The sequence below is a fragment of the Crassostrea angulata genome, chromosome 2 (assembly GCF_025612915.1).
Source record: "Crassostrea angulata isolate pt1a10 chromosome 2, ASM2561291v2, whole genome shotgun sequence".
Classification (NCBI taxonomy): domain Eukaryota; kingdom Metazoa; phylum Mollusca; class Bivalvia; order Ostreida; family Ostreidae; genus Magallana; species Magallana angulata.
The window spans coordinates 72,980,509-73,005,137 of NC_069112.1; the positions used below are offsets into that span (position 1 = coordinate 72,980,509).

The 24,629-nt window shown below is 32.2% G+C and overlaps 1 protein-coding gene across 4 annotated transcripts; it reads right to left on the bottom strand.

Moving 5' to 3' along the window:
• Positions 1-407: 407 nt before the first annotated feature.
• Positions 408-11,792, bottom strand: LOC128172333 (uncharacterized). 4 transcript variants are annotated; one of them, XM_052838126.1, is made up of 7 exons: positions 11,518-11,792; positions 8,053-9,725; positions 7,490-7,558; positions 5,295-5,387; positions 4,527-5,204; positions 4,307-4,377; positions 408-1,302 (listed from the first exon to the last, which is right to left on the bottom strand). In XM_052838126.1, the coding sequence occupies exons 2-7, from the start codon at positions 9,692-9,694 to the stop codon at positions 1,237-1,239; spliced, it is 2,619 nt and encodes an 872-aa protein (XP_052694086.1). In that variant the 5' UTR covers positions 9,695-9,725; positions 11,518-11,792; the 3' UTR covers positions 408-1,236. The 4 variants fall into 4 exon arrangements, with proteins under 4 accessions (XP_052694086.1, XP_052694087.1, XP_052694083.1 ...); XM_052838127.1 differs by lacking the exon at positions 7,490-7,558 and having other exon boundaries at positions 414-1,302; XM_052838123.1 differs by having other exon boundaries at positions 415-1,302; positions 4,527-5,387.
• Positions 11,793-24,629: the final 12,837 nt, after the last annotated feature.

Consider the following 24,629-nt stretch of genomic DNA (forward strand, 5'->3'; position numbering starts at 1 on the left):
GGCTTAAAGGTGGCTTAAAGGTGGCTTAAAGGTGGCTTAAAGAAGTTTGGACATTAAGGACCTATAAGTTGTCTTTAAAGGTGGCTTAAAGGTGGCTTAAAGATGGTCTTTAAGCTGCCTTTAAGCCATCTTTACGCTTTCTTTAAGCCACCTTTAAGCAATACTTATAGCTTAAAGGTAGCTTAAAGGTGGCTTAAAGATCGTCTTTAAGCTACCTTTAAACACCTTTAAGCTATCTTTAAGGAGGACTTAAAGATGGTCATTCATCCTGTGTAACATCTCTCCCAGTATTCCTATGTTCAATTCTCATTAAATCACACCAAAATACTTTATACGAGTTCTTATATTACTATTATTTTGAATTTGTTTACAACGCTCTCCGATAAAATTTACACGACATTCCACTTTCAGTCATAACGTTATCAGCGTGTAAATCTACGTAATACAATCTTATTTGAAGTAAAAAAAATGTAGTCAGTACTGTTTTTTTTTGTTCTACGTTTTATTGCTTAAATATTTGAATATGTACATATATAATGAATAAGATTTGTGATTTCACGGAATGACAAGCAACTCAGATTATATATCTTCCTTAACACCCTTGTGTATTACAAGGTCTTTTTCAGGGAAATTTTATTATATTACCGCTATATTTATCTCTGAAATGCCAAACTATATTGTATTGCACATGGTCAGAATAATTGCTAATAACTTTATAATATAAATCAAGTGGTATGAGATAAATAAAACATATAAAAATTGTGTGATTCTAATCTTATTGTATCAAACTTGTTGAAATGATTTATTACGCTTCGCAAACATTGGTCTATATATATATATATATATATATATATATATATATATATATATATATATATATATATATATATATATATCCCAAATGTACGTGTTACGGTTACTTTTCTCTGTCATATCCCAATCTAATTTATAGTGTAATGCTGAAATCTTTAATGTTGTCATTGTTAGGAAAGTAATTATTGAAACAGCATATACAATTCCTAATAAAGCAAATCCTCAAAAAAATATCACAATTTCATTGCGAGTTAAACGCTGAAATTTTTTAAGTAAGTTCAACAAATTATGTCCATAATCAGATCTCATAATAAACAGGGTTTAATTGACATTTGAATAAATTTTCTCGCATGCCTGTTTCATATTTTATTTGTTGCCGTTTATCTGACTACGTTTTATTATCGAATACTCCTTTGAAAATGTTCATATTTTGCCCCATCCTCCCTCTTCAATTCTTCTGAATGGTTTCCCGGTGACTTTTTCTTTTTTCTAAATTAAAAAATGCAGTTGTTAGGAAGAAGACATGCTTCAAAGAATATTTTGGGCTCTGTCACTTATCAGTAAACGAATACCATTCCTCAAAAACATGATATGAATGCATTCAAAACTTAGATAAATCAATTCGGGATTTTCATAACCCGGAGTTATCGTTCGTAACACGAGTTATCTCTCCATTAGAGCAGGTATGTCGCTATCTAACCAGTATAAACAAATGGTTCAAATAAACATTTTTGTTTTGTTTAATCGCTTATTGATGTAAATTGTCAATGTAGAAAGAGGATTGTGCAATTAAAGGATGCTGGTATATTAAAATATTAAAAAAAACAGTTGAGAGATTTGAAGAGCGCGCCTAATCGCACCATACCCAGGCACATATCATGGTTTTTGAAAGTGGGTAGGGAGGGGATAGGGCATCTTTGCTAGCCAAGTGCCCGATTCGTTTTTCTCATCTCATGAGAATATGAGACACATGGCTAGCGAAGATGAGAAAAACGAATCGGACACTTGGCTAGCGAAGATTGGGGGAGGGGCTCATAAAAAAAAATTGACAAACCAACAAATTTAAAAAAAAAAAAGGGAAATTAAAACTTCTCAAATCGTGAAAATCCCAATTTTGTGTGGGTGGGTAGGTGGGGGTGGGGGTGTAGTGTACTTTACTGTACTGCATACCTTAAATCATACCATGATTTCCTCAATTTTTTTACTTGCTCCGAAAAAGGTAGGGGGGGCACCTTCATGTTTATTTACTTTAATATATGTAAATTTATGAAAAATAATTGCTGCAAGAGGAAGTTGGGAGGTTGCCCCCCTCCCCCCCCCCCCCCATTAATGCCACGCGCCTTCCATCTACCAATAAATGATACAGTTGCTGGCGGTGAAGTGCGTGCTTTCAGGAGAGTGCTGCTGAAACATGTACATTTTATTATACAGAGAAGTAGACATGCAAAGCACTCCTAAAGACATTGATGGTTTTTTCTGTCCACTTATTAAAAAAGAATATTTCAATTTATCAGTAGGTCGAAGAACAAAGATAGGCATTATACCGACGTACGTACGTATCTGCATTGATCATTGGCGGACCTTCCTATACTTCCTCTTGATGGATTTCATTTAGATTAATGAATGACTAATTTCAATATCATCATGAGAATTTAAGAGATAATAGATAAAAACATATGCAACCTAGCTTTTGCGCAATGTTTTGCAAACACCGCTTGAAATCTTTTTTTCCATTTAAAGTTGCGTTCCGATTTTGATCGATAACATTCACGTTTATATTTATATACATGTATGTAGTTCATTCCATTCTTAATTTTTCATGAAAAGTGTATTCTCTAAAATGGTGTTTGCTATAAATGGTACGTGAATAAAGTACAAATCAATTATATAAAGGGCACTGAGATAAATGATAAAAGTAATAAAGGTGCTGAAAGTAAAACAAACAAACTACAAAAAATGTGTTTAAGCTGTCTCTTCAAAGACTTAAAAGAAAAAGGATCTCTAATTTTAAACCAAAGACAAATTCTAATTTCGATGAAATCTATATTTTAAAGCACTTATATAACGAATCTGTTTTGTTGAGAAATTTAAATGATTGTCATTGATTAAACATCCTGCATGACAGATACAGATGGTGCCTGGTAAGATACGAATACTGCGTGTATACATATTTTTTTTTCATGAAAGCATGGCATTTCCAACGAATGCATCTCAACAGGCTAGCGCAAACATCGTATTTTGAAAGAGTGAGCGGGAAGGGGGGGGGGGTGGCATGGAAGAGCAGAGGGACCGAAAATCAAGACGAAAAACCAATTAATAAATTAAATTAGTCAATTAACAAATTACCAAAATCCCAGACTGTGAAGTGTGTGTGTGTGTGGGTGGGGGGGGGGGGGGGGTCTCGTATATATGTATGTATCTTTGAATTTAATCAGAATTACTTATATATATGCATACTTTACCATAGGCCTATATTGTTTTTGCATTGTAGAGAAAAATATGGACAGTTCGTGAAGAATTTATACTTTTATATTTGATTTCTATAGGAAAATGTCGATTTCAACTCCAGCCCTCTCTAATATTTATAATTACCATCTTTCATTTCTACGTAACAGATGGGTTAATTTTATCAGAGAAACCACTATACCACCATCCATTCGTTAGCTCACAAAAGGTGTAATTGTCCCAAAAATAAGAATCCAAATGTCTTTCACTCGAAATGTTTGCCGATTAAACAAAACTATGTTCATCACATTATACATTGTAATGAAACGCATTCTTCGCATTCATTTTAATATTTTTAGATAACTTTTGATGTTTTCACTTTGGTAATTTAAATATTATTAAAATATTTTTCTGTAAGAAAATTCGTTATTAATTAACGTCGTATATGTAAACTCCCGCACTGCTTACTCATCTTCAACTAAGCGGAAGTACTGCATACATGTACCTGCTATGAGGGGAAGATAACTCTTTCAGTAACGATAACTCTAGTTTATGGGAAGACCGAGTAGAAATTATGTGTGTCTGTTAAAGAAGAGTATTTTAAAGGTAGCCATTAAAAGTAACCAAAATAATCTTATCGTGCTTTTTTCTAACAACGATGTCATCATTTATTGAACACCCCTCGTACATGTTTATTGATGTGAAGTACTTTCTAAACGTGAATTTTATCGCTAAACATTACATGCACTTTATTTCTAACGCACCTCATAATCACTGTCAGAAACATTAAGGTAGTGTTTTAATGAATTAACATTACCATCAATGTCATATTTGAGCACTGTTAAAAGTTATGAAATAACTCTCATGGTTTAAATTGTATAATACTAAACACATATTGTTAAACTTATACCATAATTGTCTCTGTAATTACTCTGCCACAAAAGGCATAGGATCAGAGAAGTTTTTAAAGGAATATATGTTATGGAATACATGCATTAAGCTTTATCTATTGTGACAGATCCAGAATTAATGAATATAATTGTCATACCACATTAGAGTTGTTTTTGGTTAACACTTCTGGAGTTGAGCCAAACATAACATCCAATTCATTTTCTTCATCTGAAATCAATTGGTAATTAAACAATTATCGTACGTAATCCTCTCTATAAATTAATTTATGTCAGTTCATAAAATCAATATATACCATGTATAACAAAGTTTGTTCCTGAACAACAGATCAATAATTCTAACACGTTCATGAGACCTACCCTGTTCGGTAATATATTTGTAGACATGCACCGTATTATTATTATGTGAGTCTGATCCAACGTAGAGATGGTTTGTGTTGACGTCGTAACTAAGACTAAACGGTGAGTCCATTTGTTCTCTTAATGCCAGTAAATGAGACAAGAATTTGCCGTCTTTATTCAGCATATGTACAGTTTTTGTTGCAGCATCACACAAAAGGATGTGTAAAAGTGCGTCAGTGCAGATTCCACAAGGGTCGAGTCCTGATCCTGATGGATGCCCCGTGTAAGAGAAACGATGTTCTCCTAAACTGTTTGTCACCACTACAGCTCCAAAGTCTGACACCACAATATCCCCATTATTGTTTTCTGTTATATAATTAGGATTACAATATATTTCGAGTTTTCCTGTTTTGTCATATTGCACTGTCTGTGTCAGTTGACCATTCATGTTGAACCTGGAAACCTTGCAACGCATACCGATAAGTAGTTCTTCAGTTGAAGAGGACCAGTATACACACTGTGGTGTCGATTTCTTTGGTTCTGATTGTTCTATAAATGTGGTTGTTGTTTTCATATCTTTTGACAGCTTTTTAATATTACCATCACCACTTATATAAATCAATTCACTCTCACTGTTCACTGTGTGTGATCCATTGTAACTACTGCTAAGATCAGCTATATGATGCTCAATTTCACCTGTGTTGTTTGTCAAGATAAGATTGTTTGTATCACTGACCCACATCATGTTTGGCTGAACAAAGGAAATGTGATAGCAGCTGTAAATACCTGTGACTGAGATCAAGTGATTGAAGCGAACTATTTGTATAGTGTCTTCATCTGTGGTGTGGTTCGTTTTCAGAGATCCCACTGAGTTGGTATCTAAATACAATTCAATTCAGTCAATATGAATTCAATTCTATATTTATAAAATGACCTCAACACAAAACAATGAAAATAAGTTTAAGAGGACTGTACAAAACTTTCGTGAGCAATGGCGTTTTTAACATTTTAAAAGGCATTTGTTTTATTATTTATTTTCAATAATTCGTTTTAATGTTTTGTTTATTTTTAAATATCGGGTTTGAGTGATGAAATTTTAAAAATGGGAACAAGTCCCTAATTAAGAGGTTCGTGTGATAGATAGACAGATATATATATATATATATATATATATATATATATATATATATATATATATATATATATATATATATATATATATACCGGTGTATAGATATAGATATATATATATATATATATATATATATATATATCATTTCAACAAACTCGTGTAATAAAGCAATTATTAAATCACACATTTTAGGTATCCCAAATGTACGTGTTACGTTAACCTTTCTCTATCATATCCCAATCTGATGCTAAAAAAAATTATCACAATTTAATTGCGAGGTAAACGCTGAACTTTTTAAAGTAAGTTCAACAAATAATGTCCATAATCAGATCTCATAATAAACAGGGTTTAATTGACCTTTAAATACATTTTCTCGCATGCCTGTTTCATATTTTATTTGTTGCCGTTTATCTGACTACGTTTCATTATCGAATACTCCTTTGAGAAGCTGATATAACCATCCTATCGAAACACTGTATGAAAATATGACTGGTAAGTCATCATCTAATGTGGCTGAAATTTGAGGCTACAAAAAAGCATGTGTCAGACTCGTAAGAAATTTTCAAAGTGTTGTTTGATGTGTACGGAAACAAGTGGATGTCATTTAGACAAGTTTACAGGTGGGTCAGCAAATTCGAAATTGGCCAAACAGTACTTAGGAAAGGCAAGGTCTGGAGCACCTCATACGACTTCAACTGATGCAATAATTGCAAAAACAACCGTTATCATTATAAATGGTGGTTTGTTTACCATACAACAATTTGCAAATTTAGTAAGCATTTCATCGTGGACAGTATTTACAATTCTAAAGAAACAAGTTGGCCTCCGAAATGTTAGTGCAAAATGGATACCTCATCTATGAGCAGAAATACAAAATTGATTGCGGGCTGAAATGTGTAAAAAAAAACAAAACTACTTAGAAATATACAAATATTGCAATCGACGATATTTATCAGAAATTGTTACAGGTAATGAAACATGGATATATTATTTTGAACCTCAGAAAAAAATTATAACAAGATGTGGTTGACTAAAACAGCAAAACGACCAGTTAAAGCAAAACGATGCCAAAGTACAAAGAAAGTATTACTGACAATTTTCTTTAATATTGAAGGCACTGTAGTTCAAGTTGGTATTCCAAAAGAACGATCGATCACCGACCATGTTTACAAAGAATACGTGCTGAAGAAAATTAAGAAAGAGACCAAAGTCTTAAATTCGACATTCGACTTATTCATGACAACGCCCTTGCACATTATTTCAAGATTGTGATATTATTTAAAAAAAAAACCCAAAACGGTTTATATTTTGCCCCACCCCCCTCTTCAATTCTCCTGACTTGTCTCCTGGTGACTTTTCTTTTTTTAAATTAAAAAATGCAGTTGTTACGAAGAAGATATGCTTCAAAGAATGCTTTCGGCTCTTTCACCTATATCAGTAAACGAATATTGTGCTATTTTTGTAATAACGATGACATTATTTATTGAACACCCCTCGTACATGTATATTGATGTGAAGTACTTTTTAAACGTAGACATTACATGTACTTTATTTTGAACGCACCTCGTAATCACTGTCAGAAACATTAAGAGGTAGTGTTTTAATGAATTAACATTTTCATCAATGCCATTTTTGAGTACTGTTAAAAGTTATGAAATAACTTTCAAGGTTTAAATTGTATAATACTAAACACATCAAGTTCAACTAAAACCCTAATTGTCTCTATACTTTCTCTGCCACAAAAGGCAGAGGTTCAGAGTGTTTTTTTTAGGAATATGTATTATGGAAGACATGCATGAAGCTTCATCTATTGTGACAGATCCAGAATTAATGAATATAATTGTCATACCACAGAGTATTGTTTTGGTTAACACTTCTGGCGTTGAGCCAAACATAACATCCAATTCACATTCTTCATCTGAAATCAATTGGTAATTAAACAATTATCGTACGTAATCATTTCTATGATTCGTTTTATTGTTTTGTTTATTTTAAATTATCGGTTCTGAGTTATTGATTTTTAAAAATGGGAACAAGTTCCTAATTAAAAGGTTCGTGAAATGTGTGCAAGGACCAAGGTGAAAATGCTACTAACATTGAGGTAAAAAAAATTATATTCCTTAAATATGCTTTCAACTCTATCAAACTTTATTGTGACGTAAATTAAAACGATTGACATCGTTTAATGTTACTGTTGAAATTAGTTTTTAGATGATGATATGAAATTTGTAGAAAACATTGAAAAAAGAACATCACAATAGGCGAATTTAGTCATGTGTATGGAACGACGTACAAATATAATATGGTTTAATTGTTTCCACGAGAAAAACCCCGATGAAGACAAATTAGCATATTTAAGTTTCTTAGCCTAGAAAAGTGTATTAATTCTAAACAATCTTTATCTATAATTACCATTAAGAGCGATCTTCCGGGTAATATACTTGTAGACACAAACTTTGCTGTTCTGGAATGATCCGACCCATAGACGGTGAGTGTTGGCATCATAACTTAGACTGCATGGTTCAAATATTCCAAATGGTCTTATCAGTAGATGTGACAAAAACTGGCCATCTTTATCTATCATCTGTACCGTGTGGGTGTTGCCATCACACACTAATATGTGTGAAAGAGCGTCGGTAGATAGTCCTAGTGTATGTAATCCTGGTCCTGATGGACATCCTGTGTAGTGGAAACGAGGCCTTCCTTGACGATCGGTCGCTGCAATCAACGCAACGTCAGAAACAACAACATCCCCATTGTTATTTTCCGTTATATAGTGAGGTATACAATCTAAGTTTTCGTATTTAAATGTAAGTGTATTTTGCCCGGTCTGATGATTGTACCGGTTTACTTCTCCTATTTTGGATTTTCTGTCATACACACCGACCAGCAAATCACCCGTAAACGCGGAGAAGTACACACAATATGGTCTCCTAGTTGAGTAATTCCACTTAAGGAATATTTTCATTGTTTTCCTATCCTTGGATAGTTTGATAATATCCAACTCCCTATCTATGAAAAAAAGATCACCATCTTTATTCACCGTATGTGATCCATAAAAAAATGATTTATGAATGAACTGATCTCTATAAAGATCTTTTCGACAATAAAATGTTTCACCAGACACGTCCGTCAATATGAGTTTAAAGATATAGCTGACCCAAAACAGGTTCGATGTCACAGGGGACATGTGATAACAACAATCAACATCTGTAACGGTGAGAGATTGGTGAATCTCAGGGCTAGGCATTAGTTTAAGCAGATCCTCATTTACTACGCGTCGGCGTCGTTTTCCCCCCTGTTTGACTTCAATTTCAGTCAATAACAGTGTCACCATCTCTTTGTTGATTGCCTGACTCATTAAAAGTTTGCTGGTGTGGTTTTTAAAAGTCTTGGTGCGAGGATGTTTGTTTTTGGACAAAAGGAAGTGAATTGGTTTCATTGCAGACTGTACGTGCATGTTTTCATAACTTTGTATCCTAGCAAGATTTATGCTCATTTCAATCGTTTGTTTCAAACATCTGTGTTTGGTGTCGAAAACACTTAACACATTATTCATGAGATCAAATTGCACATAATCAATAAAATCCTTCGTTGTCGTGGCTTTTCTTAACATTTTTTCTGTAAATTCTGTGTGACACGTTTTTAAATCAGCAGTGATTTTTGTTTTTAGAGCAGATCTCTGAAACAAAGTTACACTTTTAATGGTGTGAATTATTTCTTTGAGGTGCTTTTGCTTCGATTCATATTCTGTTTTGACATCTAGTAATCTGTGTTCTTTATGCTCCAAGCAAAATAAACAGACTGGTGTTTGGCAGTTTTTACAGTACAACCCATAGCTAATACTACCATGTGTCACACATGAGTTTTGATTTGGGATGAAGTTCAATGTATTACGGTATACCACAACATCGTGGTCTATTGTTGTGAGATCGTGTATATGGTTTTCGGTGCATTGTCGACACAGATCACAAGGACACGATTTACAAAAGTACTCTGTGTTCCTGGTACACTTTGAACACTGACGTATCTTATAATTGATTGTCGTACTCATGATTGCTCAGATTGTAGTCTCAATCGCTAACCTGATAAACAAAACATACTGTGTATGTTATTAAGTCCGACCTTGGTGGTTGGACTATATATATTATATATACTATATATATATATGTGATGTAACAGGTTTCAATATATTTAATGTGAGTTATAATAAGTCCTAGAAAATTTACTTACCTACAACATTATACCTGCAATATGCATGGGTATCAATTGTATTGTATTGCATGTGGAAGTTTTCAATTTAACATAGCAATAACTTTCATTAACATGCTGATTATAAATGTAAAAAGGTAAAATGTAAATGTTAATGTTTTGTAACTATATTTACGTCAGCATGCAAGAGGATGTTTATATGCCACTTTATTATGTCTACAGATATTAAAAGCAAGTAGGAATCTGCTTTATTTATGTGAACATATTAACATGCAACATAGAACATATTTGTTTTCCCCCGGACTAAAATGTTTCAATTTCATTGATTTAAACATAGCACGTGACTTCCTCATATATCTCTATGTTTGTTAGCCGAGATTGAATATATGGCAATATGGCCTTCGTTGGCCTACGCGTCGTCTACTTATTCCGATGTCTATTATTATTATTAAGGTCAAGATCTAGTAAATGAAAGGTGCCTACAGGTTTATGAAATTCAAAATATAAACTCTTTTAATGATGCTTCATAATAATATCTTTGTTTCATAGGGTGTACCGGGGCTTTATTTTTTGGTAAACACAACGAAAAATCATGTTTTAAACAATCATTTTCCATGAAATATGAAGGATAAAAGTAACAAATATCAGGGTTTTATCCATTTTTGACTAATGAAATATATCTAAAATGCCTACAGTCTCTCCTAAAACGGCATTATACAAGCTCTTGACCTTCTCTTTAAAATTATGTCAAAAAGAATATATGTACCGGGATTACTTTTCCGTGATTAAATATAGAATGTTAAAATATTGTTTAATGTTCTACATAAGTCCTTAAAAACCGTAAAATACGAGTAAAAATTAATCAAATCAATTATGACGTCATTATGGTTCTAGCACCAAAAAGACAGTCTGGAATCATGGAATCATTTACTAGATCTTGACCTTAAATACATAAACCGCACGCAGTAAGTTCTTGGAGTAATTACTCTTTGAATTTCTTAAAATTAGAGTAGATGCCCGTTAAATATTGACATCACACTGTTTTGTATGGAGCAGAACAAAATTGCAGCGTCCAGATTTGTTCAAATCTCTAAAGGGGAAAGGTATAGAACGTTCAAAATTAAATACCAACAAAACATAGTAATCAAGAATTAGTGTAGTGAATATTTCAAAGAGTATTTGAAAGGTGAGATCGAGTTTAAATGAGTTAAATTTGACGGAATGTAAACTTGTTAACGAGGGTTTGCGTAGATCATCGCTTTTTATAAATAAATATGTCACTTAAATGTCGTCGGGAAAACACAACACTTCTTAGGTTTGTTACTGACTGACTTCGCCTCGCCATCTATGAGATTGATCAACCCGATATATTTTTGTAGTCAGTCAGTAACAAACTTAAGAAAAGTGATACTATTGGCATAACAACATCGTTATTTTTATTGTTTAGATATATAATCCGCAAATTATTATTCTTATTTCGCATATTGATACAATCACTTGCTGTTAACTTTAGAATGGCTGATCTCAAGATTAATATGTTTAATCTTGCATGCACATTGTCAGATACTAGTGTTTGTACGTTTATCATATACAGTACATATTTTAAAACTCGGACCTTTACAATGATCAATATCACATCGATTCCTCGCCAAAAGACATCATTACCTTGCATGTTGACTTAAAGATGAAGGCTCATTTTTCTTCTTTTTTTCGCTGTAAAATTTAAATTTTTTTTTTTAAAACTCAGGAATACACATAATGCATCGTAATCAATGTCAATGGAACCATTACTGAATGTAAATAAACATGATATAATATTTAACCGTGTAATAGTTCCCATGTTATTTGCATCTGGTGAACATCGACACTATTCACCAGCGGAATTTAATTTCTTACATTTTCATTCTCGGAACACGGTATAATTCAAGTCACAACGTTACATTCAAAGTTAAATAACTATAAGGTTAACCATAAAAAAATATGCACGGCAAAAAAAATAAGTTTCCTCAGAATAATAAGTGCCTATGTAGCCGGTGTAAAACAAGTCCGGTAGTGGGTTAACTCATTAACCACAGGATTATAATTTATATGGGATCAGCCCTACAAAAATTAACATAAATATTAATATAAAATATGACAAATAACAATTTCATTTGTGTGTTCACATGTATTTGCTATATGAATAAAACACACAGCTTCACAGCCTTTAACATTTGTGATAAAATTATTACGTTATGTTATTGAACTTGATAATTAAAAACGATATCAGCAACTATTTATTCAGTTACTAGTTATAATTAGCTATGAAATAGTAACCTAGAATTACATATGATACCAATGTAATAATGTGCATATTTTAGGATATTGTACCGATGTATGGAATCAAGCTGAGTCTACATTAATATCTCTGGGCAATGTAGCTGTTACAATTACAAATAAATGGAGCAGTGCCGTAGTTCAAAAATCAAAAGGTACATGAAATATTAAAGGATAGAATAGAGCGCTACAAGTAAACTTCAACATTACATTTTTTAATTAAAAAGTAAAATCATCAGAATAATGAATTATTATATAAGCATGGCAGACTATAAAATATTCATTCATTCACTCATTCGATAGAGGAAATATTAGTAGAAGATAAAAACTACTTACTGTGCGTGCTGTAAATAACTTTCTCTCTCTATATATACAGTATATGGCTAGAATCATGCACCGACTTCGCCCTGGGTCGTAACTAGTCTGGTCATTTTTAGAACCTGTTAACTGGTTTTTATAAAATTCACTACCCGCCAAAATGGCTTGGTCAATCAAATAAGTTGATGTCTCGTCGGTCGGGTCGTTTAATTTTTATTAGAAACATGCAAAAAAGAAGATGAATATATAGAATGAAATGATGATTTGATGAAAACAACATGAACATTAACACATTTTTCCCATTTAATTACACGTATTGATCTTTTTTTACACAAACACACGCAAAATCAACACTACCACACCTTTATACCGACTATTAGCTTTGTCCCGGGAAAAAGTTGCTGTCTCGGGGAACAATTAACTTGCTATCGTTTTCATAGTCAGTATTTATAAGTATAAATTATTGCACGATAAAACTATGATATAAATAATTATAAACGATGACTGCGAGCATTCCTTTTGAAAATCTACTTTAAAATAAGCTTCCCCTAACATTCAATAAAAAATTGGGAAAATGCACTTTTTACGACGTAATGTTTAAGAATTCACTTGTCAACAAAGCCAAATATGACTGAACTTCTTTGAGTAATTTTACAAACTTGCCTTCATATTTTTTTTTTTTATTGCAAAAGTGATTTAATTGTTTTCGTCGACTGTATTCATATATATTTTTTTAATGCAGCGATGTAGGTAAGGAAAAAAGTGTGTTATGAATAAATTAGATAAAATCATTTAAAATAACGTACAAAACGTTAATTTTTTAAACATAAACGGAAGGGCTAATGATCTGCTGAATAAAATATCAAAATACAAGTAATCTCATAATATGTTTTCTTATGAATTATTGTAAACACATCCTAATTTTTGAAATAAACTAGATTGTAACATTGCTCAAAATACGCCTAGCTTCACTATGTTTTAATTCATGTTTTAATAATAAGTAATAATAAAACAAAAATAGTACAATAATATTATGATGCAGCAAATAATAGTAAATGCGTTTCACATATAAACATGCATGTATATGGTATAGTTTAAAATCAATAGTTTTATAAAATCGGGTCAATTGCCCCTCAAAAACTGTCTAGATTTAAAGGTACATCTTTATCATTGTTTGTTTTTATTTTCTATTTTCACATAACATTCTTTTCCGATGATATTCCAGAATATTGATATCTATGTTAATGCAACAATATTTTTGTGAACAACACTATGCTTATTTAAAAATGTCTAAAGATTTAGGATGACAATGTGTCGAACATTAAGCATATTGACCGCGAGACAGTTAAGCAGCATTGCTTATTTATTTAAAATTCCTGAATTTAGTTCATGTCTATACTTGTATATCATACACATGTATTCTAAAAAAAAATTAAAAGAAATATTTGACACAAGTCTATAGCTATAAATTTCATAAAATTAAAATATGGACGTTTCGGGTGATATAAGGTAAGTTAATAAACATTTTAAAATAAAATAAAAATCATTGGTATTTCAGACTTTGATCATTCTGTATTTTTATTAATGCCCTTCGTTGAATAACCACAAACCCAATTATTTTTACTATACTATTTGAAAAGAATATGATTATTCTAGCTAGTTTAGGCATTGAACAGAAAAAAAATCAAGTTCATGAAAATCAAGCAGATGAACAATTTAAAAAATTGTACCTCGTTGACCCAGTTAACTAAGGCCCTTCGGCAACAATATGTTATAAAATCTTATCGCTCTAAAATACAGCATTTACACATTTTTACTACAATTGCCAATATTTTTTTAATAAAAGTAACAAGGAATCATTCTTTGAATATTGTTATTGAATTTTATGCGAATTGACCACGCCCAATCAAAATAATCACCTCAAAAATATTGGATTCTTTATTCGTTTATTCATTTTAGCGTAATTTATATTAAAGTTTAATGAATTAATAAGCGTCTATGTTAGAAAATAACTGCCATACAAGATAGCAGGATAAAAATAAGAGTTAATTGATTTCAACACGTGTTTTTTCTAAAACGAAAGTAGAAATTTGAATTATACTCACTTTTTAGAAGGGTATCTGATTTCCACGTTTGTAGATCAAGCGACACCCAGGTTCCATACTTTTTATTATTCATTTCTAATGAAGTGGTGTTTAACTAACCTAATCTTTAACATATGGCAGTAGAATGGACTTATATATCCAGTTTTCCGGTGACATAGCGATCCGTCTACCGAAAACAGGAAGTTAAAATTAGCTTGTTCTGAGTTTATGTCAAATTCTATGTACGGTTAAGGACGACGGTTTTGCGTAGTTTGTATATTTAAATAAAGATTGCAGTAATGTCCCCGCTCAATTTAGCCAATTTGAATTGAAAAATTACAAATCTACAAAATAAACATCACATAAAAGGGTACCTTGTTGTTTCGCCCCGTATTAAGTTTCGCCCCTGGCTTTGGCATTCGCTATTAATTAAGAACATAAGAATTAAAAAAGAAAATGTTTATGTAATTAAAATAAAAAAAAATAAACCTATATTTATTGTTTTTGAAATTGATTTTGTTTGCAATATATGAATCAAATGCGGGTTGAATTGACTCAGCAATTAAAGGAATATCAAGAACTATTCAGGTTCGTGCCTCCTCCATGTCTTTACTCTATAAGTTATAAACTTCAAGTAGATGATTTTTTTTTTATTAAAGAATAAATAGACACTCACAGTACAAGCATCCTTCAGGGAGAGGGGGTATTCACTCATTTTACCGTTTCGTGTTCCATCGTTATTACACATAATTAGCAATTTATACCTTTCTACATTAATGAATAAAGGAATAATAATGCTGCAGGTATCATCTGATATGATTGCGCCCATGAGAAAAGGGTCCGTATGACGTTTTGTATAAAACAGAGAAATAACGTCATAAAGAAATGACGTTACATAACAGAAAAAAAAGCTCGTCTGAAAGTACAAAACAGCAGCGCGGTAATTTCGTTACTTTGTTTATGAACATGTGTCTTAATGCTGAAACGTGTTTAATAGCAGTGCCCCATACTGCAGTATCTTTTATAATAAATAATTTAATTATTAGAATTGTCTAATTTAAGAAATGTAAAACATGATGCTAATTTGTAAACAAGCTGTTCTTCCATTGTGTTTATGCGCAGTGGCGTTACAAATCGAGTATCACATTAATATTCATCAGACGTTTAACAAAGTTTTGAGACAAATAACGAAAGAAAGAACATGTTTTACGGTGTAGGGTTTGTGAAACGTCTAATTATTAGAAGCACAATGTATATTTGTACTCAAACTCATGTTAAAAATTTTACTCACTTTTACTCATCATTGAATCATTATTTTTTGAAAGATTTGGTCTTATAACTGAAACGGTGTGTGCATACAAATTGAATAACGCACGCTAGTTGCTGTTGTGAGACCTCATATTTCAAGAGAGCACTGTGACGTCATCCATGACTATTTTGTGATCGGCTTTGGCCGATCCCTGTTGTGTCCATATAAGGCATCCGGCAAATGCTTCCACGTGCGCACACATTCCGCTTGCATAAGTAGTTCTTATAAAAACTTGAAGTTTGGTATAGTATTTATATAACATTTTACTCAGTTTTATTTCAATTCATTTACCTTAAGAGATGCAAACATACATCAATAAAATACAGCTCGACCTGTTAATTCAAGAATGCACATTTTGTCTCACGCGTAAGAATTCCGATTGAAAGATTCATTCAGTAATGCAGTTGACCTCGATAAACTGACTTCAATCATAAGAAGATGCTCCATGAACTGACATCGATCCATTGATGTTGCATAATAGAAGCTAGGAAGGCGGCTTGATTAACAAACAAGCAAGGTTACCTTATAATGCGACCTCGATAGCAAGTTATAATGGCATTCAATGTTTTTCAGTCACATTAAATTATTTTAATACAACTCTTTCTTTGTATACGTGTTAATGCTCTTTGAAGAGCCCTACTCAGTATTCTAAAGAAGAAGATACATTATAAAACTAGGCAAGGAGTTTACAAACGGCTTTCCCCAAATTTATTTCAAAATTAAATTTGTTGACGGTTTATAATAATGAAATTATGGTGTACAGATTCAAAATATTCTATATTTTGTAAAAATACAGTACTTTTTTTATTATTTTATTTCAAACTAATCAGGTTGATTGCTTCCAGCTATCAATATATCATTTTTGCCGATCATTCCTTTCAAAGGAATACTTGTTTGTTTTTGTTTACGTATCTCGACTCAAAACGAAGGTATGGAAGCATGTAAAAAATCTCTTGGGTCTCGCCAAAGCTTGTGCAGTACTCAGAACGTGTCTTCAAACCTTAAGACACCGTAAATTGCGAGTTAAATGTCGGCCATTTTTGGCATAGCACCACGGGTGAGAACATTAGAGAGCATTATGGGACGCAGACAAACAATTTTGTTTGATGAATCTATAGGTGTAGCTCGTTCTTTTTCCCGTGGCTGCTTGCTAATATTGTACATATTATATGTCTTAAATGTTCATAAAAATTAGACATAAATCGTGTTTACAAAACAGTGTATTGTCTCTGGCTGTCATCATTTGACTGACCATTAGAGATTAATTGTAGACGCTACAGAAGAAAAATTGAAATGTATTTTCAAATCGTAAAACATTATTTACTGCTTAATTTTCCCCATGCATCTTTCTTCAAAACATATTTTTGTTTTTGTGAAGGTTAGATATTACAAAATAACATTTAAATATTTTTTCTCTTGGTTCAAACGAAAAATTAATAAACTTTAACTAAATACAATAACATGTTTTCCCCAGTTTTTCAAAGGTCTTTTTCAGTTGAATGTGTCTGTATAAACACGTATAATGTTTAAAATTAAATTCGCACATCAAACCATATCGGAAAAATATGAGTTACACAACACCCATTATGAACTGCTACGTTCTAGAAGACCATTGACTGTAGACGGTTAACTTTCTCTCGGAACAAGACGCTAACAGTTGAGGAAATAAATCATCATATTGAAAAACTCCCCAAAGGCAAAGCCCCTGGAACAGACTTACAACCGAGCACCTGATACACAGCGGATATATCCTTACTCAAAAACTATGTCTACCATTTAAAGGGACATATTTACTATTTTTGTCAAATTCTACTTTTTAAATTTTTTTTACAATGCTCTAGGAATGCGTTTCTAATGATTAAATGAAGTTTGAGAGTCAGTCGTAGAGTTATATGCAAGATACAGGGCTCATAGAATATTGGAATATATGAGAGTTTTACAATATTTTAAGAGAGATTCATTTTTAAACATTTCGAAATGGAATGATACAGGAAGTATGTGTAAAACGTGTGTTGTTGACCATAGATCTCTTGTTATATATGTTATCATTATTTTTAGTTAATGTGTTGACTAGGATAATAAGACTGGTCAGATGATACATCTTAGACCTTAGGGTATGACATCCAAAAGAGTAGGCTGTTTTATATATTATTTAGGTATTGACACATGTGTCAACAAGGAACATACCAAATCTGTCATTTGGTATACTTTGTTTACCAATATATGCCAATGAGGTGGTAATCCAGGTTGTCCCGTGTGTCCTGCCCATATTTCAACTTGATATTATTTCATGTTTTTACTTTTCCAAGGTATTTTCCGTTCATAAAAAAGAACGTTCTTAAATTTGTGTTGATATGACTGAATATGAACAAGCATTCTGAGAGTATTGCATAAGCAATACACGCCCCCTACCGGTTTGTGGAAATTGTGAAAACAGTTCACTGTTATGCAGAATATCGAACCCGAACATTAAAAAATTGGAATATTAAAAATTAATTTTCTCGAAAATATGTCAACCAGACGCTACAAAAGTGTAAACTTGATCTGTAGTTTGACATTTTGAAGCTGTTCAGCAAATTTCATATTATTCCTCAAATGCATAAAGAAAAAAACTGAAGTGGGACAGACAGACGGACGGACAGACGGACAGACAGACGGACGGAAGGACGGACGGACAGACGGACTACGGATGCAGAGGAAAGCTATAGTCAAACACAAACAAACTAAACAAAATAAAAAAACCCCAAAAAAAACCCCAAAACAAACTAGAGGTACTGTGCGCAAGCTCACAATAGATACCCCCCCCCCCCCCCCCCCCCCCGCTTAGAAAAAAATCATAATGCGTGTATTTTTGCTGTTATAGAAAATATTGGATGAATCTATTTCACTGTCCATTTTCTATAAATAACAACTGCTCTATTTCTTAAAACTGTTAATGCTAATAGGAGTAAGCAAACCAATTTATTTCCTTTAATTCCATTTTATTTTAACTGTTAATGCATGAGGGCATTTGCATCCTTCCATTAACAACCATGACTCGAATCAATCGAAATCCACATGTCAAGCAGCCATTTATTATTTAAACATTTTGAAGTACTGGTATACTGAAGCACGATTTTTTCCAAAATTTTAGTTTTATACACATTTTTTTTCCCCCCAAAAAAAATTTCATCGGGGCAGGCCATTTTCAGGTACGGGGATGAGAATATGAAACTAATTTTATGTGCCCTGAGACAAGCAAGCTTTGTATCAAATTTTAGCTTCTAATATTTCCATTAATACAAGACATGACACATACAGAGTTTAGCATTTTTGAAACAATGACCTTGACCTTGCCCGAATGACCTTGGGTTAAGTTTATGACACACCCTTTTGTCATAAGCAATCTTTGTGTGAAGTAAGAACTTCCAGTGTTTCTCCATAAGAAAGATATGGATCGGTCACGAATTTTGCACTTTTTCTGCCAGTGACCTCGACCTTGTCCGAGTGACCTTAGGTTAAGGTCATAAAACACTTAGCTCATAAGCAATCTTTGTGTGAAGTAAAAACTTCCAATGTTTCTCCACAAAGGTATGGACCGGACACGAATTTTGCATTTTTTCTGCCAGTTACCTTGACCTCGCCCGAATGACCTTGGGTCAAGGTCATGACACACCCTTAGGTCATAAGCAATCCTTGTGTGAAGAACAAACTTCCCATGCTTCTCCATTAGAAAGATATGGACCGGACACGATTGCACAGACAGGCGGACGGACGGACGGACGAACGGACAAGGTGATTCCTATATACCCCCCAAACTTTGTTTGCAGGGGGGATAAACACACACACACACACACACACACACACACACACACCCAAAAAAACAAAAAACAAAAACAAAACTAAAATAAAACAAAACAAGTGTTCCAAGTCTTGGCTTATATGCTACTGAAATATTTCAGAATCTTCAAAAGCAGTGTAAAATCTCATTAATCGGTCGCTATTCTGAAAAGGAGGAAGGGAATAACGGGTTAAAATTGCAAATGAATAAACTTGTGTGCCCTACAATAAAGTTGAATTTTGAGGCCATACATATGTTAAATTGACAATAGTATTTACATTTCGGAGTTACTTTCAGTTAATAGATGCAATAGGAAAATTTAAATTTTATTTTTAAAGTCATCATGTGGATGAGTACTTCTAAAAGAAAGTTTTTATTTCTCTTTTTAAATTTAAACATCATGGTCAATGATATATCAGGGTATTGCAAGCTACATGCAGTCTAACAGTGGATTTCAAGGGAGTGGAAGTGGAATTGGGAATTATAATACTAGACCTTTTGTGATAGAGTATTGTTCATAGACTTGTCTCTCTTATATTTGGCATAGATTTACCTTAAATCTGCAATATCAAGTACTAATCTTAATCGCGTTATCAAATTGGTCACAGCAGTGAGTCAGTCAGTTGAAAGACCGAGGGAAATTTATAATTGACAATTCATTTAACATTATTAAATTAAAAAAAGGAGGACAACATAACAAAGAAATAGAATATATATATTTCAACATTGATTTTACACATCTTCTCCGTTGAAGAACCACAATGATGTACACGGACAGCTCTGAAAATATCAAAATGCAAGAATAAACATAAAACAGAAAAAAACACTTCAATATGAATATTTATAGAATATAAAATATTCACAAGTTCTATTAATTTTATAAAGAAAGGTTATATATCAGGATAACGTAGGACTTTTAAATTAAATGCTTTATTATTTTATTCTGATTGTAAGGCGACATCTGATTGGATCAAAAAATTAAGTTAAATTTGTATAATCTGGTTTGTTCGTCACTTTATAATCCACAGTGTTTACTTACACACACGTGGCCATTGAAAAGTTAGGGCAGGTTTGAATTGTACATTGTCCGATAAATAGAAAACGCCCGGGCAATCTATCAACAGAAAAAACAAAACATGTTACTGTCACTGAAAAATATCTATGAGCTAGGGTTCAAACGTGATGAGTGATAAGTTTGAGTTAATTTCATTTTCAACCAGTCCTTTAAAAGGAAAACCAGAGTATTTTTTAAAATTTGTTAGCCTAATTACACGTTTTGTGTCCTTAATAGTTTTTATTCATAGCGAGAACATGACATGGGAAGCCATATTCAATTTTTTGGAAATGTGAACAAACATTTTTTGCAGCCATAAAGTTCAATTGTATCCAGATGCAAACCACTATGACGTCACTCGATTGAATGACGTCGTGATTCGTTTGAAATTGTAACTATGCTAGTTGTTAGATGTTGTATCTGTGAACATTGAGTCAGCATAGACAATCCATAGGATCAATGTGGAACTGGTCAACATTTTTTCTTTGCAAACGCCTTGTCGGTAGAGCTCACTTTGCGCCAGTGCTTTACACCGGCAGCTGCGCTCGCTATGTAACTAACCCATAGGTTACATTTCTACTCAATGATCAACATTTATTTAATTTATGACCATTATTATTTCACAGTAGGTTTTAAGACACGTTATACTTTATTATATACTTGATGCACTGAGCAAATTACGAGTATGCAAAGAATATCTGATAAAAAATAATTGAAATAATCTTAGTTGTTATATAATCTCATGAATAAATCAATTAAATTATAATGTCGCCTAGTTCAGACAAGTTTACCTTGTAAATAGAAGAAATGAACGTTTTAAAATATTTGATACAAAGTGTGTTTACTAAAAAAAAGTCATTTAAAACGTATTAAAACTGTAACTTTTAGCCACATACATGTAAATCACGTATAAAGTACTTTATATTTGGTTTTGAAGTCGACTGTCTAATAATAATACGAAAATACATTTGTATATCTTTACCGAATTATTCACTATGATTTTCCGCTTCATTATTTATAGATATAAAGAGTTTTTTTTTTCACAGTGCTCTTTGATTTGTAGACTATAGTAACAAGCTTAAGACGACATCAATATATGTTTTTTTTAATTCTCAGTTTAGCTTTCAAGTTAATATATTGACGAAAGCCCATTAACCTCACTTTTGAAGTAAAGCAAAATTAATATATCGTAAATGAACGTGAAACTTTCACGAATAAACGCTGAAGTTCTGCGATATAACGCTAAACTTTTGCATATAAACGCGAAACCTTTGTAATATAACGTAATCTTTTTCGCAAATAAAAACGTAAACTTTGTTTGATTGCAAAAAATTTTGCATTCTGTTTACAGTACTTTTTACATTAAGCGTTTCCTCAATCAATATCAATTCAAATTTTGTTTTAATTGGCTACATGTATAAATGAACACAAATTTTACGGTAGCTGGCCCCATTCTCTTAATGTTCAGTAAACTTCTAATGTAAAGGAATAGCGTATAATAGTTTGACAGTCAATTAAACCTCTCTCTCTCTCTCTCTCTCTCTCTCTCTCTATTGATAAGTAATAATATCTAGGTATTTACACATGCATCTTAAATAATAAGATCCAACAAAAGAATGTGAATGAAACGTATGGATTCAATACATATTTAGGAAGAAATGTTAACATTGATTCACAAAAATATCAAACTACAATGGTGATCCAAAAGTAATGTCACACATTGCGCCTGTCATGAGAGCTGTATAAAGGAAAATTATCAACTTTGTATATTTATAATATTATCGATTATCATCGGTAAATTGAAAGAGTATGATTTTTTTTCAAAATGTTATACATATACATAAATGATTTCTACGTGACATGACTTATGGTGATAACGAACGGCAAGAGAGCATACTCTACTGACCGGTCAAACCCGCCGAGTGCTCTTTGTCGTAAACGGGAAAACCGAAAAATCAGTAGACAACTAAGAAATAATTATGGTATAACAATAAGTATGAAAAACGTCAGTCAGCATGCGACCAAGTGGAAGATTGTATTTGCTGACAAGGTCGTTGTATTGACCGTAGAACTTACGAAAAGATGACTTTAATCGAGAATTTTGATAGTCCTGTTTGTCAATAGCTTGTTTCGCCTTAGAAACTGTTCATACGTAGGGCATACCCTTGCGTATCGAATTAACTTAGAGACAAAAACTCCAAATGAAGGTATATTGCTATATAAATAAGGAAAGTTGACTATAGAAAAATGCTGGTCATCACTTTGATCATAAAGTTTTGTTATTAGGTTTCAATCGTTTTTATTTCAGATAATGTAACACAACTTGTAAATGGGGAAATTTTGATAAAATAGTTCAGACAAATAAAAAGTCAATGTAAATTTATTTAAGTTGTTAATTTGAAAAAAAAGATAAATCCACATATTTTTCTAGGTATTGTTCATCTAAAGAGTTTATTTTTTGTTCAAATTCTGAGTGTCGTCCTCTTATATTATCAAATGTAAATAGTATGTATGTCGTTTCAAATTTGTATCAATGTTTTGAAGACTTCCCTTGCTTGAATTAAAAAGTTGTAAACTACAAACGGAAAATCTTACATCTCAAATTCATCTAAATCTATATTCATTTGTTTTCACTAATTGTTCCATTTTTTAGCCTTGAATGCTCCGGTAATATATTTATATTTAAGTTTCGCGTTTATTCGAGAAAAATGCGAAAGTAATGCGTTAATTCGCCAAAGGCTTGCGTTTATTTGCGAAAATTACGCTTTTTTTTAGCAAAAGTTACGTGTTTATTTGCGACGGTTTCGCGTTTATTCGCAAAAAAATGCGTATCCCTTCAAAAGTGAGTGCAAAGATTTCTTATTTATTTGATGCAAGGCAAACGTGTCCCGTTCACCCAAGGCAAACTATACATTTTTGTTTCATTAATATTGATAAAGATAATGTGTATGCCATTATATTACTGTCATCGAAGCGTGCGAACTTACCATCAGGATACTTTCCATTACTTCCATAACCATTGACTACAATCTGAAAAGAAATATTATATCCATTTAAAAATTTACTGAACGAAAATGTAGTATATGTATTTTAAACGGTTCATGTGTTTACTCAATTCCCTGATACAATGATAACATAGAGAACACATAGAGAAAACTGTTTTTAAAAGTTGTATGGAAGAAGTATTGTCATGTATTGTACTTTTCAAAATATTAACAGGTTACTTTGAACAAATGCCTTTTAAATCAAGATGTAATAGAATTAAAATACCGCATTTCTTCTATTTCCATACAGCTACAACTTTGCATATAAATAGTAATTAAAGATTACAATCTTACGAGGATTACAGGTTTATTTTTTCTCTACAGAGGTTAAGAAAAATATCACATGTTTTTGTAATTCAAAACTACTTTTTATTACTTACAAAAGATGTCAGCTCCACATAAATAATTAACTACATCTATTATTATCATCCTTTTAGCTGAAGGAAAAGATTATGACTTTGACCTGACCTTGATGCAAAAATAAGATGATCAATTCACTACATCTATTTTTATCATCCTTTTAGCTGAAGGAAAAGATTTTGACATTGACCTGACCTTGATGCAAAAGAAAAAGATGATCAAATATGATTAAACTTATGTCATCACTTGCTGTTTGACTGTTTATAAGATTCTGACCTTAATGAATTCGTCACCGATAAAGAATAATGAATAAACTGTATTACATTGTGTTTCTGTTCTCCTGTTTTTTTTTTATCAAACACCACTTCCCTGCGTTTATTCCGTTAAAATGACAACGGCTTTATTTAGTTATTTGTGATTGTTACATATATAAGATTTGTCGAGTTTATTATTTTGCTTTTCATTGCCTTGA